The sequence below is a fragment of the Drosophila navojoa genome, chromosome 4 (genome assembly GCF_054131105.1).
Source record: "Drosophila navojoa isolate 15081-1374.11 chromosome 4, UAZ_NAV_1.0, whole genome shotgun sequence".
Classification (NCBI taxonomy): Eukaryota; Metazoa; Arthropoda; class Insecta; order Diptera; family Drosophilidae; genus Drosophila; species Drosophila navojoa.
Genome location: NC_142892.1, coordinates 15,484,324 through 15,503,558, shown reverse-complemented (window position 1 = coordinate 15,503,558; position 19,235 = coordinate 15,484,324). Strand labels below are relative to the sequence as shown.

Here is a 19,235-nt window from a genome sequence, read left to right as displayed (position 1 = left end):
AATTTCCTTTTTTTATACTTCACTTAATTGCTACACCCTGTATAAGCTTTTGTCTGTTTTCATTAATTTCAAATAAGCAACGTTTACACAGCAAAGCGCAACACAAAGGCTTTTAAAACAGCTCAAAAAAGGCAAAATAATTGCACAGAAAAAAAAAAAAAAACAGATAAGCAAAAAAATTAAATAACATTCTTAACCCACTTAATGAGGCCGCAGCGTAAACCGGATTTGAAATGCATTCAATTAAAAGCGATGTAATTCGAATGGCATAGTTACAAAGCGAACGGGCTAAATACGTATCAGTTATAGTAAATGTCCTATAAGCCTGAATAGTTGTTGCATGCATTCAGATCAATCAACTGGAATAATCGTTGGAGGGCAAACAAAGAGCCATGCAGAAGGACTGGGGGCATGCGGCGTTATGGGCACACGGCATTAAATCGAATGAAATAATTATGAAACTTATTGGCAAATTGAAATTGACTTGAAAGAAATGCCAGAAAAATAATTGATAAATATGTAAACTCGATTTGGTTTCGATTCTCAGTTTGCTCTGGGTTTCGGGTTGGGCCTAACACTATGCTTGGGGTAATTAATTATCATAACTGACTGCACAGTGTGCACAGTTATTAATTTAGCTGCAGTCTATGGCAGTAGTTGTTGTTGTTGGTTGTACTCACATTTATCCTGACGCCGACGGCGACGGCATATGCAAATGATGATGCAACAAATGATGGCGACGGCCAGCAGGAGCAGCAATATGACAGCGACCAGTATAATGAGCGTCGTTTTATCCCATCTCTGCCACCAGGCCAATTGTTCTAGATGAAGAGAGTGTGAGAGAGTGAGAGAGAGAGAGGGGGAGAGAGAAAGAGAGATAGAGCATTGTATTAAAATGTGTTGGTATATGTTTGGCAGCAGTCTTTAAGCACACACATGGCGAAAACTTAACAATGCATGCAATTCTTAACCAACTGACAGCTGACAGCTAAGCCCAATGCTGCCTACTTAGCTGACTGACTGACTGACTGACTGACTGATTCACTGACTGACTGCCGTTTGCAGTTGCTAACTTTAATTTATCAACTTGTCACATGGTTTTGCCATGCCTGGCATTAGCCATGCAGCTGCAGCCGTAGCTGCACACACGCACACACGCACACACAGATGCACAGATGCATTTGATATATTACTTACACAACTTCAGGCCAGAGCATAGCCCAGTTTTCCATCCCCACACATCCACCCCCCTACCCCCACGCATTGTGGCATTGTCTTATGGAATTGTGCTAGGCAGCTGTAGCCGCATCCTTCAGCTCGCTTGTTCTCTCATTGTTTTCCATATTTGCTATAATTCAGCTGTTTATCATCCAAACAAATGAATTGTCTTTGCCAGCAGCTCTCTCGCTCTCACACACATGTGTGCGTGTGCATGTGTGTGCGTGTGTGTGTGTGGCAGCTGGCTTTGTTCCGTGGCAGCGTTTATCTATGTTTGTTTTCCGAGTGTATTCACATATGTTATGAGCTATTCATTTTGGCATCGTATGCGGATTCGCGTGTCAACAACATTTAGCAGCAGCTCCTTCTGCGACCCGCCTCCTGCCCAGCCCCCCTACTCCTGCTGCTCCTACTCTATTCGTATCTTATGCAATTAAACAAGCGAACGAGCGAGCGACAAATGAAAAATGGCGGCTTTTAGTTATAGTTCGGTGTGCGTGTGCATGTGTGCGTATGTGTGTGTGTGGGTGTGTGTTATATGGATTAGCATTGGATTGTGGTAGAGCAGCCGCTTTTATGTATTTCTCTGCCAGCTGCGGCTTTGTTTATGGCTTTAAACTAGTTTTTAGCTGCTCATTACATGACTAAGAAGCGAGCTATGCATTTCTGGCAATTTTTTAATACTCTCTGTAATTTCGTATTCATAGCTAAACAATTTGTAGTTCAATTTTAATCACTTAACATGCAGTTACTTACTTTTTGGTCGCACTAATCAGTTAGAAGCATTTTCAAATGAGCATTACGAGTGATAAGCAAAGGGTAAAAGACAGAGAGAGAGAGAGAATATTCGCAAATATATATATGTTAATACAGAGGATACTCTTTGGTTATTTCTGGTGCTAAATTTGGAGTTTTACTCGAACTAGAACGGGGGGAAAATGAAACTAAGAAGATCAACTCAAATCAAATCAAAGTACTGTGAGCATATGTGCTGGGCATTTACCTCGCCACCAAATGTAAAGTGCTGAACCAGCTGTTAATATACGAGAAATACATCAAAATATAAAATATGAAAATAAAAACAAAATTATAGAAAATGTAGAAATAAAAAAACTATTAAAATTGTCAAATAAAAAAAAAATTCAGCTAAGACCAATAGAGAACACGTTCTTTAATAGCTGGAAGGGTAGAAGCCAAAGCGCTTTAAGTATAAAAATGTGCTGACGTCATCAACTGTCAAATTTCGATTTCAATTACGATTTCGATTCCATCAAGGAGCTGTTATAAAAACTGGACACTCGGTCAGATTAGCTGAAAGGCTGAGCTGCTCTCCCTAGATATATATACTTGACGGGCATTAAAATCGCGAGAGAAAAAAGCAGAGGAGAGAGAAAAAGCCAACGGGATTTCATGACTTAAGCAGCTGAAGAAAATCACAGCGCATAAAATATAAAAATAAAATGAAAATAAAAAATAAAAAGAGGAAAACGAAAAACTCGAACTGATTTTCGTGGAGCGCAGAAATCAATTTCCGTTTGGTTGTAATAAAACGTGGCGCATGTTACGATAACAGGTAAGCAAAAAGGTGGCGGCGGCGGCGGCGGCGGCGTTGATGGGCGTGGCTGGCAAGTGGGTACTGCGCTGGGGCGCCAAACAATGCCCTAATTGCCACGGTCGGCCAAAGACGTGGCCATGGCCGTGGCCGCCATTTTAGTTTAAAGCGGAAGCAGCTAGCCACCATTTTATGCAGCGCATAAAAAAAAACACAAATAACGGAACGCGCGTCCGCGCACCGGAAACGGGAAACAGATGAAGCAAATATTGACAGTAATCAGCTTCCGTTTGCCGTTCGTTGTTGTTTTGCCCAAAAATATTACTTACCAGCCACTTCGATCTCACAGAAGGCGCCAGCTCCAACGGAATTGTTAGCCACACAGCGATAGGTCCGGGCAATGGCATAATCCTCCTGCAGTATGTAAAAGCTCTTGTCCACATAGGTCTTCTTGTTGCCAGCGCCCAGAGTCTCGACTGTTTCATTCTCAGCTTTAATTGACCATGAAAAATCGGCCTGTAGAGCACACATGAAAAGAGACAAAGAGAGAAAGACAGAGAGAGAGAGAGAGAGTTAGTTAGTTTTCGTTTCAGTTCAATATGCGAGTTGGGGCACAAATTGCCTATTGAAGCTATGCAAATCCTTGTCTGGTTCGACATTTTTTTTTTTTTAGAATTTTGCTTTGCATTCTGATAAATCTGTTTTCTTTTTTTTCACATTTTTGTCATATTTCTTGCATTTTCTTTTTTGTCTGTTTGTTTGCTTTGAAGTCTCTAGTTGAGTTATCAGAGACGAATGGGCTTAACTGCTCAGAGGTGTTATTTAGTCTAGACGAATGTGAATTGTTTTGGTTTATATTGTTATGGTAAATATATATATTATTAGTTTAATAATATAATTTATACAGAAATGAATTTGCCTGTTAACTCAAAGTCAAAGTAAAGTTTCCATATTATGTAAAATTAGATTTTAAATTTAACACACTTTTTTTTTTTGCAGCTCTCAGTGCTTGCTTGGCCTAATGAACATCTTTAAAAATGCTTTCAACTAGAAACGCTGCGAGTGCCCGGCCAGGCGCGCCCACATCGATTCGCATCAATTTCTCATCTGATTGCATGCAACGTTATTAAATTTTAACTTTACGCCCGTTGAATAATTTCCAATCAAATAATTACGAGCCACCGAGTTTGCCCCACACACACACGCACACACACTCGCTGTGGTTGCCTGGCTGTGTGTGCGTGGCAATAAATCTTTGGGCCAACCTGCAGGTTATAAGCCCGCACTCGCCCCTCCGCCAGTCTGCCTTAATCGCCAGCACGCTTTAACTCAAGTAACGGCAAAGCAAATGCAATTGCAAAAATGAAAAAAAAATGGAAAATTGTGCCGGGCTGAGAATGGGGGGAAAAAAATGCTGCACTGATTTATGCGGCATGGCACAAAAAGTGCGAACTCCAAACTGAAGTTGGGAGTCGAGTTCGGGTTCGTTGCTCTCCCTCTCTCTCTCTCCCTCTCTCTCTCGCCGGCTGCAACAGTTACAGCCAGCAGGAGATCCGGGTTCCGGCCAAAAGGTAAACTCATAAAATTGAAAATACTTGCAGCTACCTGCATCGCCAAAGAACTGAGCAGAAATAAAAACCGAAAAGGGAAAAGTGCAAAAAGGCGATGCAGAACCTCCATCCGTTGCCGTAACCAGCCTTCATGGCATGCACCACAATTGAAATGCTATCGTTATTACCATTTCGATGGCCTCTGCACAGGGAATCGAAATGCTTTCCCCTTCTACAATTCTACAATTCTTTTTTTTTTTTTGAGAGGAAGTGCGGGCGTGGGCATTAGACTAGGGTTTGGCATTGTTTTTTGAAGCGTATTTTTAGCTAAGGGTATTACGCAGCATTTAGAGCGTTTGTCATTTAAAAATGGCGGATTCAATATTAAATAGTATTGATTATTAAATATTGAAATTTTTAATATGTAACTTAATTATTAATAAGTAACAAAAAAAAAAAAAAAATAGTTGTATTATAATTAAATATTTAAATATTCAATACATTTTCATTTGACAATATATATATAGAAGAAACTTATTAAATATGTATTTAAATATATTGAATATTGAAAATAAAATATATACTAAAAATATCACTCATTGAATTTTTTTTTCTTTTTTAATTCACAGCTTCTTTTTTCCCAATTTTAAAGTTAATACATAAAAATAAAGAATAATACAAAATATTTAATTGAAATTATCTGCATAAATTTAATAATAATTAATTAACATTAATATATATATTTTTTATATTTATTATTTCATATATTTATGTTTTTATTTATTTTCTTATATTTTATTATTATTATTATTCATTTAATATAATTATATGAATATTTATTATATTTATTTTTTTATTATTTATCGAAATACTTCTTTTATATGTATGCCTAGCTACTCTGTTTAATTTCTAAAATTCACATTCTCATTCAAACTTAAATTCACAAGCAACTCACATACTCACAAACCCATATAAGCTCTGTTTTTATAGGGCATTCCTGCTTCTGCTTGTTGGTATATTATTTTATTTTTGAACCCTTTGCTTAGTGCTGTGCACTTTATTGACACTCACCTCTTCAGGATTTCCGTATGCTGTGCAAATTAGCGTATCCTGATCATCGATTTCTCGCCTCTCGATTTCACAGCGTGGCGTAACTGCAGCAAGTCGAATGAAAGCAGAAAAGCAAAACAAATAATCATTGAAATTTAGTAACTAAACATTAAATTGTCTGTCTCTTTTTCTATCTTTCTCTCTCTCCTTCCACTTACATTGAACATCGATAATAGTTTCGGCAATCCGATCTCCGTGCTTATTGCGCGCTCGGCACCTGTAGATGCCCGTATCGTTGCGCTTGATGGGATCGTTGATAATCAGCGTGTTGCCCATTGTCACCGTCTTGTTCGGATAGAGCCACTCATAGGACGGTTCTGAAAGAGTTAAAAAAAAGCGAAACAGAGCTGATGTAGCCAATTGCAGTTGAGAGTGTAGAACTGATTTGATTTACCTGGATTAGCCTGCGATTTGCATATGACACGTCCGGGTATATGATGCTCCTGCACATAGACAATGTTCTCCGAGACGCTGATGTCATTGGGTGCGTCTGTGGAAGAGGGTGGCGTTTGAGGAGTTTGTGTGATTGTGGCTGCTTGTCTGGCAAGTCATACTCACATTCAATGCTCAGGTAGGTGGTGCTGTTCACTGTGGGCCCCACCGCGTTCGAGGTCGAGATGCACATGTACTTGGCGTTATCCGACTCTATATCGAATTTCTTATTCGGAAAATTTGACATATTGAAGTGCTACAATCACGAGAGAGAAAAAATCGAACATGAGAATATGTCATTTACGTGAATTGGGGATGAATTCTCGTGGCTGAGAGTCGCGTCGCAGCTGTCATACGATGCGAGGCTAAACAATTCAAATTAATTGGCAATTTCATATAGACTGAGTTGCTCATATGAGACAAGTGGATATTAAACGTGTTTGATGTGGGATCAAAGAGGGGGAATATTTTCGTATTACTGCTGCAATAATTTCTTTGATTTGATGAGGTTTTGCTGAATTGCATAGAGACAGTTAAGAGGGATGAAGCTGTTATTGCTGTATTACCCTTATTAAAATATGATTACATTTACAATTGGTCAACAGTAAAGATGTCAATAAAAAACAAAATAATATAAAATAAAATATAATAAAATAAAATAAAATAAAATAAAATAAAATAAAATAAAAAGAAATAAAATAAAATAAAAAAAAAAATAAATAAAAGAAATCAAATAAAATTTCCAAGTTAAAATTCAATTTGAATATATAAATATAAATATATATATATTATTTAAAATATATGTTAAAAAAATATATATATATATATATATATAATATTTAAAAAAATATATATATATTTAATATTTTGCACTAAAAAAAAGATATTTTTAAGAATAATTAAATAAAAATAATTTAAAAAAATAAAAAATATTGTTCCTCTTCTCTTATCTCAGAGACAAATATGGAAATGTTGAATATTATTCAAGTAATGTATGTGTATATTACCATATATATTCACAAACAAACTCTATTCTTTTATTTGCCCAAAATATTCTCTGCTTTAACATTGGATAACTGTTTTCAGCCAGCTTTACGTACGACTTCAGCCCAGTTGAACTCTTCAGGCAGGGTTAATTTGCTGAGATATATGCACACCCAGCCATTGATGGGCAGCACTTACCAGAACGGAAAGCATGCTCTCGAAATCGCCGGTGGCGGGCGAGGCATCCATATACTTCTCTTTGACAAAGTAGCGGGTATCATTCTTGTCAATTGGCACGCCATCCTTCTGCCAGGAGATCTCGCAGCGGGGCACGCACTCGATGCGGCAGGTCAGATTGAAGTTGGACACGGAGTGCAGGACGCCCGTGTACGGCTGCATATTCTTGATGAAAAATGGCGGCGCGTGCACCTCCAAATTGACGGTGGCCATGGCGCCCTTGCCGCCCTCATTGTACGCGTAGCAGGAGTAGTTGGTGCGGCTGTCGAGGCCGACAGGCTCGACGGTCCACTCCTTGGTGACGATGTCCTGCAGCGGTCCACGGCCGCCGCGCAGCCAACGGTATCTGTTGGGTTGCGAGAGCGTTTGAGCCACATACATGAATTTGCCCATTTTGCGGTAGAGTGCATAGGATGCGGTGGTGGATTCGGATGAGTAATCAAATGGATGCCCCCCATTGTACAGGGTTAAGATTTGTGATTGTGGCATGTAGGTGGTGAGCGTGAGCAGAGTACAAAGGGAATGATTCAAATGTAAATCGATTAGAGCATGCGTTTCTTTAATTTGATGAGCTGTCGAATGCACGGCACTCATGCCGGACAGTGTTGATAATGTTGATGATATGTGTGTGGGATTAAGCAAATGCTGTTGTTGTTGTTGCTGATGTGGTTGCTGCTGTTGCGACTGCTGCTGCTGCTGCTGCTGCTGTTGCCTCAGCTCTTGTTGCTTTTGCAACAGCAGCGCCTCAAAAGCGGCATCTGCCTCATGCGGTTGCAGTGCCTGAACCGTGTGATACGCAATTTGTGGTATGGATGTGTTCTTGTTGCTGTTGCTGTTGTGGATGTTGTTGTTGTTGTTGCTGTTATTTTTGGTCTGTGTGGCGGCTACAAACCTATTTGACTCGGGATAGCCCGGATCATCCACGGCACAATAGAAAATGACGCTCTTCTTCTTGATGGCAATCGGTGGAAAGTGCGTCAAAGTAGCTGGTCCCGGCTCATAGTGCACCTGTGTGTGTGTGCGAGGGAGAGAGAGAGTGTGTGTGTGAATGAAAGAGAATTGAATTTACTGTAAGCTCACGCTTACCATCAGTTCCTTGTCCTCGCTGCGCGGTCCCCAGCCAGCTGCATTGTAGCCCTCGCAGGAATAGTTGTAAAAGAAGCCACGCCCAATGCTCTCCAGCAGCAATTTACTGGGGTCAATGTGACATAAATCCTCCTGGGAGGCAAACAACACAAGATGGTAAGTAAATGATATATAGTGAAAGTGAGAGAGAGTGAGAGAGAGAGAGACTTACTCTAGTTTCCTCGCAATCTGGCAGCTCTTTGAGCAACGTCGAGTTGGCATACCAACGCACTTTGGTCAGCACAGATGGATTGGCGTCCAATATATTACAGAACAAAGTGACATTGGACTCATCGCTCTCCTTGACAGGTCCCTCGGGAATCATTTGTACCTCGACAATGGGCACATCTAAATGAGAAGAATCAATTCAGTAAATATGTATAATATATATATATGTATATGTTCTTACACTGCACATCGAGATCGATTTGCTGCTCGGAGACGCCTTTGCCTATCGAATTGGACAGCTGGCAGGTGTAGTTGCCAATGTCCTCCTTGTCTGTGGATCTAATGACTAAGGCCACGTTTTCGGAGTTGCCGCCCTGATAGCGATCCGTATCGTTGACATTAACAATGTCGCCGTTGCGGTACCTGCAAAGAGCAAAGAGCAAGAGTTGCACAATTCAGTTGAGCTCAGTTCAGTTCGGTTCGGTTCAGAGATATTTGCCAAACAAACGTTGTGGGGCATAATTAAAGATGCTCTTGTCTAGTTAGTTAGGCTAACCCAGCTCAAGCTAGCAAACAGACAGGCAAACACACACAGTTATTTATGAGACAACACGCATGTATGACAGAGAGAGAAAGAGAGAGAGAGAGAGGGGGAGGGAGTGGGCGTAGGGCCAGCCCACTCTTGTTGGTTATTTAAAATTTATAGGCACGTTTGAGTGTGTTTTTGCTTTCATAATAACAGAGGGAGTCAGACAGAGATAGAGAGGGAGGCATTTAGAGAGAGACAGCGCTAGTGTAAGCTGCCTGCATTGTCAATGCATCTCGACTACTTTTCAGGCTCACAGCCAGACAAGAGAACTCGAAAATTATGTCAAATGTGCAGTTGAGCCTTGGCTCCGGCGGCTCCACTGTGCCACAGCATGCATAAGCTGGCATGGCATAACTCTCGGCAGCTCTCTGGCCAGCTCGAGTCGTGAGCATTGCTAAATTGAACTTCAAGCAAACATCAAATACTTGAACTTTCAAACTTTTCGGACGTTCTCTCGACTCGTAGAGCTCTGTTTGCCTTACTACTATCTGGACTGGCTTTAACTATTGAGCACATTCAGCTGCAGCTACGCACTTGTGGCTGTCGCCGAGGCTGACCACAAACAATGCCAGATTCCTCAGTCTCGATTTATTGTTTTATTTGCATTCTTCATTTTATGTTTTTTTTTTTTTCCCCTGTGGCATTAAAACAATTTTACGCCCGCTGCTGTCTGGCTATGAAATAACTGCAACAACAACAACGACAACAACAATGGCGCAGTCACGTGTGTGTTTGGGCGAAATTAAAAAATGCATTGCATACTTTGCAGGGCTGCAAAAGAGCCGCACGACATAAATGGAAATAATATTGGCCACGGCTCTCGCACTGCAGTCCAGTTTTACACCGTTGCCAAGGCTCAGTATAAATTTTAATTGATTTACAATAACAACGAGAGAGTGAGAGAGAGAGAGAGAGAGGAGAGAGAGACTGGTAGAGAATGAGTCGTTGCATCAAAAGTAATTTTGATCGCTGAATTCCACTTTTTGCCTCCTGTCTGGCTGATGAGCTGAGTAATTTTCAGTGTTGCGGCCTCGTCGATTTAATGAGTTAACGCCCGACGACTTCTGCTTCATAAATCCGGCGCATATCATCGCTCGCTGGACAAGCGTAATTAACTTTAATTATTTGCTGCGCCCAACAAAGCAAAAAACTAACGAAATTTGCGTGTTTCACTCACACTATCTCCCTCTCTCTCTCACACACACACACACACACACACAAACTAGTGTTTCGTCTCTTCTCCATTTGTGTCTAGTTTAGTGCGGAAATGTGCGTCCAGCTGGGGAAATGCTTTTAATGGCAAACGGAAAAGGTATTGAAATGATTTTTATACATCTTGAGAGCAGCTGGGAAACACACACACAGACAGAGCGAGACAGCTACTCATTAATAAACACATGTGTGTGTGTGTGTGTGTGTATGTTTGCCAAGCAACATGAGGCAGACATTTTTAATTGGTTCGAAGCAGCTCCTGGCATGCGAGGCAACTTTGCCTTTTGTCGTCAACAAGCCGTAAAGTCAACTTCTTTTTTCTTTTCTTCTGCTTCGTCTGCTTCTTCTTCTTCTTTTGCTTTTCACGGCCTGTGGCAAATTTTGTGGTTTATTGCCAGTCGCTTAAATAATTCAACAATTACAATTACTTTTGTGGTGATTTATAAATTATGTGCACACACACACACATTGAGTGTGAGTAGCAAAGGGTGTGCATGTGTGTGTGTGTGCTGTCTATGGGCTTGTTTAATCTAATGTTAAGGGTTGCTTTTGCTGTTTGTTGCCTTTGCCATTGTTCTGTCTGCGAGTTTTCGGGCTCGTAAACAGTTACAGCGCCCAGGCCTTGGCCTCGAACAAATTAAGATTAATTTTATGTAAATATTTCATGCCGTGTGCCCGTCTGTGGCCAGAGCTAGAGACATTGAGAGTGCATGAAACAATGCCGATTTGATCTAATGCTGATCATTATGCCTGATTGCAATTGAATTATATTACGTGAGAAAGCATTTTAATGAAACGCCAGTAAATCAAACAAATGGATATGTGCCCCGAATGCCAAGAGCTCATAAATGCATACATACAGATATACATATGTATGTAGGTAGAGAAGAGGGGTACATGTCTATATATGGCTTTAAATGTAGCTGGGCAATTAGCAAATGTTACCTTTAAAATCCAATTAATATGCATTTTAGCAGCTGGGCTGCCATGCAACCAGCCTGGCCCAACAATTGTGGCTCCACATGCTGGCCCCAAAAGGTATGCTACACAAATTCCGCATGGCCTGCTCCACGAAATTTTCCACTGTCTAAATTTCATGCAGAGCTCTGGCACTCTCACTCTCTCAGTCTCGCTTTATATACATATAAAAATGTCTTTTTTTTTTGCTGAGCCACAGACCAGGGGCCAGAGAAAGAGAAAGAGAGTGAGAGAGAGAGAGGGGCGAATGGAGTGAGACGCAAATGAAATGCCTGCTAAATAAATTTTCTGTGTCACTTCTGTGTGTGCATTTAATTTCTCAGCTGGCATTAGGATAAAAAGCGCAAAATGTGAGGAAAAAAGAAATGGAAGAAAATGTGAAAAGTGAGACGAGGCACTGTGAATAGTGAGCGTGCACGCAGAGTGAAATGCGAAAACTTGAAGCGTGGAATAGGTTTGTAAAATGCAGCCACTTGACACAAACAGACAGGCAGGCAGACAGACAAACACACACACACACACACACTCACGACGAGTGCCAGACGACATGTGTGTGTGTGTGTCTTCATTCTTCATATGCGCGAGCTGTTGCTGCTGCAGTTGCAATTGTTGCTGCTGCTGCTATTGTTGTCGTTGTTGTTATTGTTGTTGTGTGATTAGGAATTCGTGTGGCGTTGACATTAAATATCGCTGACAGCATCTGCCTAAATGGACTGCATTTCTCAGCCCTATGTAACAAAAGCTGTGCGCATTTGCAATTTTCATAGACAAAGTTACAAAATTCGTTCGGCAGTGACTAAATAGAATTATATATAATAATATATATATATATATTAGACAGTTATTGCTTTCGACCAAGAATATAATTATTAATATATATTTTTGATCATTTTTCAAAGATTGTATATACATTTTTATATATTTTTATAGATATTTAATAATCAGGAATATAACTATTGGTGTATATATTTGAAATTAAATTTTAATATTTTATATAAATTTTTTATATATATTTTTCTTATATATTAATAGTTTCTTAAATATTTTATATACATATACTTGTATATTTTTGTATAAAATTATATAAACATACTCTTAATCAAATGCAACAGATAAATTGATATAGACCGCTTCCTTTTTGTACTTTGCTTATTCGTTTTAATTGATAATAAATAATAAAAAAATAATATAGAATATTTTCATTGATAATATATAATATTATTGGAAAATAATTAAATATTACTTAAATGCTTCCGACTTCAACTAAACTGAGTTTTACTAAAACTATTATAACATATCTCTAAATTAATTGTTACAATTTATTATTAAAGCCTTCATCAAACTACTTAAAGTTATATCACTTATCACTAGCTACCTCATCTCTATTTCAGCCACACTTTGTAGATTTTCATTTTACGCTTTCCATTCAATCGAATGTTCGCTTATCAGGGTCTTTTCATTCATTGATGAAAACTTTCAAAATCCACTTTGGTTCATAATTTCCGCTGCTTTTACCAAAAATTGATTGCATTCACCTCGCTTTGGCTGTCTCTGCGCCATCTAAGCTGAACTTTTTAGCCTCGGCAAACACTCACTGCCATTCACTCACGCAGCGAATATCGCGCATACGCCACGTGCTCGCGCGGGCATCAGACAAATTAATACGTTCTCAGCGTTGGGCAGAGAAATCTGTGAATGGGAATTGCAATTGCAATTTGCATGCATTGCATGCGCATCTAATGGCCGCGGTATGCTGGCCAAGTTTGTTAGACACAGCCATGCAGCGGCTCAACGCGCCGCCCCAACCACTCGTTGCCATCGCTCGCTCACTAATTTGCCAGCCAAGCAGGCGATGCAGCCAGTCAGCGAGGCAGTCGAGGTGGGGCATTTGGGGCTGGGTTGCCATGCCGATTGCCAAAGATTCTGCATTATGCGTGCCTGCTGGCCGCTCCACAGCATTCCAGACTGCTGCAACTTGCTGATGGATTTTGCATGCCTGTTGTTTGTCTTTGGCGCGACTGACGTTTACACTGCTCAAAAACTTTGGGCGACATGCCCTAGCAACAAAAATTGTCACTAATTATGCGGCTGTACCTTTTTGTGGTGCCAAAGTTGGTGAAGCGAGCTCGCATATGCAAGCAGTAATCCCATGAGAGCCATGGAGTGTGCGGAAATCAGAGTGCCAACTAAATTCCAGCAAGAGCTAATATGCGCACATTTATGTGGGGAATATATTTAGTATTAGTCACATTTGGAAATTTATTATTTATAGGCTATTAGATTCCGCAATGTGTCAAAAATCAAAGTTAATTTGAAAAGGACAAAAAAATTTGGGATAAAAATATAACGAAAGCTTATTTATATGACCGAAATATAAATGATAAATATATAGACTTAAATTTATAAATGTATAAATTAAATAGCTCGACATGACAAAGAAGAAAAATAAAATAAAATAAATTACAAATATAATAAAATACAAAAATAATAATAATATACAATTAATATATAATACATGAAATTTATAAATATATAATAATGAAATATAAATAATATAAATATAAAATAATAATAAGAAATTAATATATAATACATGAAACATGAAACATATAGCAATGAAATTTCAATAATATAAATGAGAAATTCGTTTAATAAATTATATAATATTAAGATTTAATCATTAGACTCACTTTAAATTTGATCTACATAAAAAATGATACAAAATATTTATTTTCAATATAAATAATATTTTAATATTATTTATTTATTTATTTTCAATATAAATAATATGTAAATATTATTTATTTATTTATTTTCAATATAAATAATATTTAAACATTATTTATTAATTTATTTTCAATATAAATAATATTGAAATATAAACAATGTAAATGAGAAATTCGTTTAATAAATTATATAATAATAAGATTTAATCACTAGACACACTCCTAATTTTATTGATATGAAAAATCAAACAAATTGTTTATTTTCAATGAAAATATTATTATAATATAAATAATGTATATGAAAAAATCGTTTAATAAATTCTATAATATAATAATTTAATCACTTGACTCACTCTAAATTTAATCTATATTAAATATCATACAAATTCTGTACAAAATCTTATCTGTAGATATCATAGATTAAAAGACTTTTTGTTAGACAATTTTCAATGCAAAATTAACTATCTATATACGTATGCTGCCTTGGGCTAGAGACATTCATCAAACTCTCTTCAAAGTCTCTTTATGCATCCTACACACTTAAAGAATCCCACTTCAATATCTTTGCCTCTTCAATACTTTGTTTCATTCGCTCATTATTGTATTAATGCCATGCTTAAGTGGAATTGTGTGTGCCTCAATAATTTCTCTATGTTTAGCTGGCATGCAGTCATGCAGCAACCTATGAGTTCTGTGCAACAACAACAGCTACAACAACAGCAACAGAAAGCTATAAATTCTGGTTTGCATTGCTCAAACTCTTTTTGCGATTGGCATTACACAATTGCGAGGTTTGTTTTGATTTTCAGCAGATAAATGAATGCGAGTTGCGTTTCGCTTGATGATGTGTATCTATTGGTGTGTGTGTGCCCATTCTCTCTCTCTCTCTATCTCTCACTGATTGTGTGTACCCAATTTACGCACTTGACGTTGCTGCTGTTGCGTAGATTTGAACTCTTGTTGCCTATTTACTTTTGTATTTGTTTTTAATTAGATTTTTGTTTACTGTGGAAATTTTAGTTTAATTGAGTTCTGCTGCGCCACAGCCTCAGTTGCCTCTGACTGTGACTGTGAATGTAACTGTGACTGTGACTGTGCGAGTGCTACCTGTGACTCTGACTCTGACTGCGACTGCTGCCTGGCTTCACAAATCACATAAAGTGCCAGCTAGCCGCAGGGCCTCAGCCCTGTTGCCACCTCTGCAACAAAGAGCGCGTCAGTTCTTGCCTCTGGTCGCATGCGCTGTCTCATTTTAGCCCTGTTGCCGTCTCTGTCACATGTGCGTGTATTTTGTGTGCCGAGTTTAAAAGCAATTTAAATTCGTTTGCCTTTCGCTTTTGACTTTGGTGAGTAGCGCGTTTTATTTACTTTATTTTCTCGTATTTTTTTGTTTTAGTTTTTATCACGATTACTTTTTTGGGTTTCTGTGGGGACTTACCAAACGACCTGCGTGAGCGAGGCTGGATTCGCCACATATTCGCAATTGAGCAGCACAATTTCGCTGGTATTGGTGACCATTTCCGGTGGACTGACCTTGACAACGGGTGGATCTGAAGAGAGGGATAGAGAATGAAGAAAATGATGAGTGAGCTTCGCCAAAAGGAGATTAAATTTTAATTTTAATGAGGAGTAGAGTTTAGGCATAAATTATGGCGCCTTACAGCACTGCTTTGTACTTACACATAACTTCCAGGGTCAGATCCGAGGATATGGGCTTCTCGCGATTGATTTGCAGCACAATATTTTCGGCCTCGCAGCGGAAGACGCGATCGTTCTCAAAGCGCGTGGCATTGAAAATCAGCTCCGACTGCGTGTGGTAGGTGCCGTCCTCCTTCTCAAACTGTACGAAAGTGAATTAAGTTGTATTAGCCTAAGCAAAACTAAACAGCAGTTAATACTCACAGCTTTGGTGCGTATTTCAGTGAGTTCATTCTCCTCGGCACTGATAATCGAAGTTGAATTATACCAGGTTAGATTAACTGCGGGCCGTGCGCCGTGTATCTGTGAGTGGAGGGGGGGCAAAGAAAACAGCGTCAATTTAGTCTATTTGCGTGTACAGAGCTGCCCAATGGGGCGTATGCGTTATGTGATTCGCTCAGCTCAGCAGCGGCGGGTGGGCGCCACTTGGCGACAAGTCGAGGCAATTGCCATTAAATTTCCATTAGCTGGTGCGCATATTCATGCATACATTGCCATCAGCAAGGCACAATTTTTACCTGACTGGCAGCCAGGTAGCTAGGCAGTAAAACAATTGCATAAAATTCCATTAAACATAATACGCAATCAATAGACAATTTTGCATAATTTTACACAGTGCACAGTGCGGAGTACAGTACAGGCAGGTCCTTTCGTTCAAAGTGCTGCTAAACTGCAGCCAATTGAGCGCTTTTCCATTAAAATGCAATCGCAACAAGCCAGACACAAGGCGGGCGGGCAGGCGCTGAGGGCCAAGCAAATGAAAAGGCATTGCCATTGACTGGCTACAAAAGCTCAGTCGCAGTCGCACTCACAGCCTGTGCCGCTGTCTGTGCCTCTGCCTTGACTGTCACACACACACACACACATATATATATATATGCTCTCGTTGTGGACGAAAAATCGCAAAATAATTGACAGTTAATTATTGTCAATTACTTGGACTGCAACGACAAAGCACAAGCAGGAGCAGCAGGAGAACCTCAGTAAACCTAAAAACTGTCAGCTCTGCAGTGCAGCATATAAAGGACAAGGCTCTACGGACTGCATATGTAAAGTCTTTCGAAGGGATCTAAATCCATAGAAGCAGTTAGATATGCTGACTGAAAATTTTATGTAAAACTGTATAGTTTCAGAGAGAATAGGATATATTTACATATGTATATACATAATAAATATAAATTATATTTAAATTGTAATCACAATCGAATTGAAATATTATATTTTTATGCAATTGTATTTTCATAACTACTTTATGCATTTTTATATAATTTTCTTTAAATAAATCCATATTTTTTTTAATAAAAAAAAAAAAAAAAAAACTATGAATATTATGCTATTCAAGTAATATATATAAATATTCAACATTAATTTATAAAAATTATAGTAAAATACATCGAAAAGTTCTACGAATATATATCAAGAGAGATTTAAAGAAAATATATGAAAATCTATTCATTGTGCTAGACAACTATATATCGAGAAGTATACTCAAACTGATATATATATATATATATATTGAGATATATATAATTTGCCCCTGCACTTTATGCTTTCAATATTTATATTCAAATTTCTGCAGCAGATCCCAGCCATATTAAATATTCCATATAATTTGATATTCCCTCAAATCCTTTCCCATATGCCCAGGCGTAAGGCAACTGCTAGGCCTGAGCGCAGTGTCCCCGCCTGATCCGCATGTAAATCAAGTTTACGTTTAATTTAAAGTTCAGCCAATACTTACGTCACATGTTAGCACCACTTTGCTGCCCTGCACCGTGTGGTGCTCCACTCCATTGATGGCGATGCTCGTCGGTCGCACTGCAAGCAGGAAAATACAAAAAAACGTGGTGAGAGGCGAAAAGTAGTTGGGGGTGTCTGTTCGAAAATTGCTCGAAAATGCTCGACTTGTAATTGGGTTTTGTCTGGGCTCTAGGCTATGCATGCTATGCTCGGCTCTCCTCTTCTCTTCTTCTCTCCACTCCACTCCTCACCTCTTTTCGTTCATAATATAAAACATTAATAATGGCAATTTGCATGCGGGCTGGCCCGCCTAAGGCGTATATCGAGTGCCATTACCTACATTTTCAATTGATTGGTAAATGCTTTGAGGCTTGGGGTATGGCTGGGCTCAATCAATCAATCGACTGCGTCCGTCCACTTTGCAAATGAAAAACTTGGCTTAGTTGGCTTAGTTTTATGTTGCCCTTAATGACATTCATTAATTGCTGCAACAAAAAATGTCAAATCATTCGTCAATATGGGAAAAAAAAAACAGAAAGGCCCTCGGAGAATTGAGAGGAGGGAGAGAGAGTAAATGTCACTCGATATTGTCAGCATTTAATTAGAAAAAAATTTATTTGCATGACTTTCAAAACGCTCTCCGATGCCTAAGGGATTCTGTTCGTGTTGCTGTTGTTGTTGTTGCAATTAAAAGGGTTGCCCCGAAAACTCAGTTTGGGTTCCTGCGCTTGTTGGGTTAATGAACCCCAAACATGTCAAAGTGTCGCGTGAATGTTGTCGCTGTTGTTGCTTTAGCCTTTTGCGAATTTATTACGCTTTTTAATTAATGCTAATTAAAGCAACACAATCGAATGCGTTTTTTATACATACAATAAAAAAAATAATTAAACAAAATGTAAACAGCTTTAAGCTGTAATTTGTCAATTCAAGTTAAATCGATATAAAATATTGTTGCCATTAAACGAGGTCTCATGGAGGCTTAATTTAAAGAAATCTCAATTGTTGAATAATTTATTATGGCACCTATAATTTATAATATTTTAATACTCATATAATATATTTTTATTATAATATATTCTTTATTTATTTTAATTTTTTTTTTTTTTTGGTATTTATGTATAAATAATTTATTGTGTCGCAACAAAATATTTTAAAATTTATTTTTATTTTCAGATATTTTTTTTATATTTTTGTGTGCGTTAAAAATATTTTAAAAAATATAAAAATTCAATAAGCTTTAATATAAATTAAATTTCATATATATATTCAAGGTATTTACATTTTAGAATGCAAATAAAAATGAAATAAATTTTCATTAAAAGTAATTCTGGCTATTCTCATTTAATATATATCCCAGGTTTCATTAGTGAGTTTTAGGACTTTCGACTAGCGAAATTTTATGAGCAACCTTTCCGGGCGGAACATTGTATTTTATGCACTGTAAACTGGAAAACAAAGTCGTAAAACGAACCCTTTTTCCGCTAAGCAACTCATATAACTAAGCACTCTAAGCACACCTACATAAATATATAGCCAATTTCTGACTCATAGCTGGCTTTTATGATAGACAGAGACAGAGTTGGAGAGAGGGAGGGAGAAGTTGTTGCGGCTTATGTTTATCGTTTATTGTTTATTCTTTATCGTCTATCGCTGTCGCAATGATGACTCACCTTGCAAATCGACGCCGAATTTGGTAACAATTGCATTTTTAATAGCCGCCGACTCGACGCGGCATTCAATGTCCTGTGCCAGATCCTCGCGAGACAGAGCCCACTCCAGCTCGAGTGTGGAGGTATAGAGGCCATCGTGCAAGTCATGAGTAGGCGAATCTGTGCAGCAGAGAGAGAGAGAGAGACATTTTAATTTATTTAGAATTTATAAGAGTGTTTTCTAGCTGATCCCGCAGACTCCTAATG

General features: G+C 38.4%; 1 protein-coding gene across 1 annotated transcript in view; it reads right to left on the bottom strand.

Moving 5' to 3' along the window:
- Positions 1 to 19,235, bottom strand: part of nrm (neuromusculin) — a 234,736-nt gene that overhangs the window by 13,552 nt on the left and 201,949 nt on the right. Inside the window, 17 exon segments of the mRNA XM_089259765.1 lie at positions 681 to 821; positions 2,222 to 2,251; positions 3,100 to 3,286; positions 5,392 to 5,474; positions 5,589 to 5,747; positions 5,825 to 5,920; positions 5,989 to 6,118; positions 7,045 to 7,429; positions 7,976 to 8,091; positions 8,170 to 8,301; positions 8,381 to 8,556; positions 8,618 to 8,799; positions 15,320 to 15,431; positions 15,562 to 15,721; positions 15,784 to 15,882; positions 17,321 to 17,397; positions 18,990 to 19,148. Of these exon segments, the coding sequence (XP_089115891.1) occupies positions 681 to 821; positions 2,222 to 2,251; positions 3,100 to 3,286; positions 5,392 to 5,474; positions 5,589 to 5,747; positions 5,825 to 5,920; positions 5,989 to 6,118; positions 7,045 to 7,429; positions 7,976 to 8,091; positions 8,170 to 8,301; positions 8,381 to 8,556; positions 8,618 to 8,799; positions 15,320 to 15,431; positions 15,562 to 15,721; positions 15,784 to 15,882; positions 17,321 to 17,397; positions 18,990 to 19,148 (2,424 nt within the window).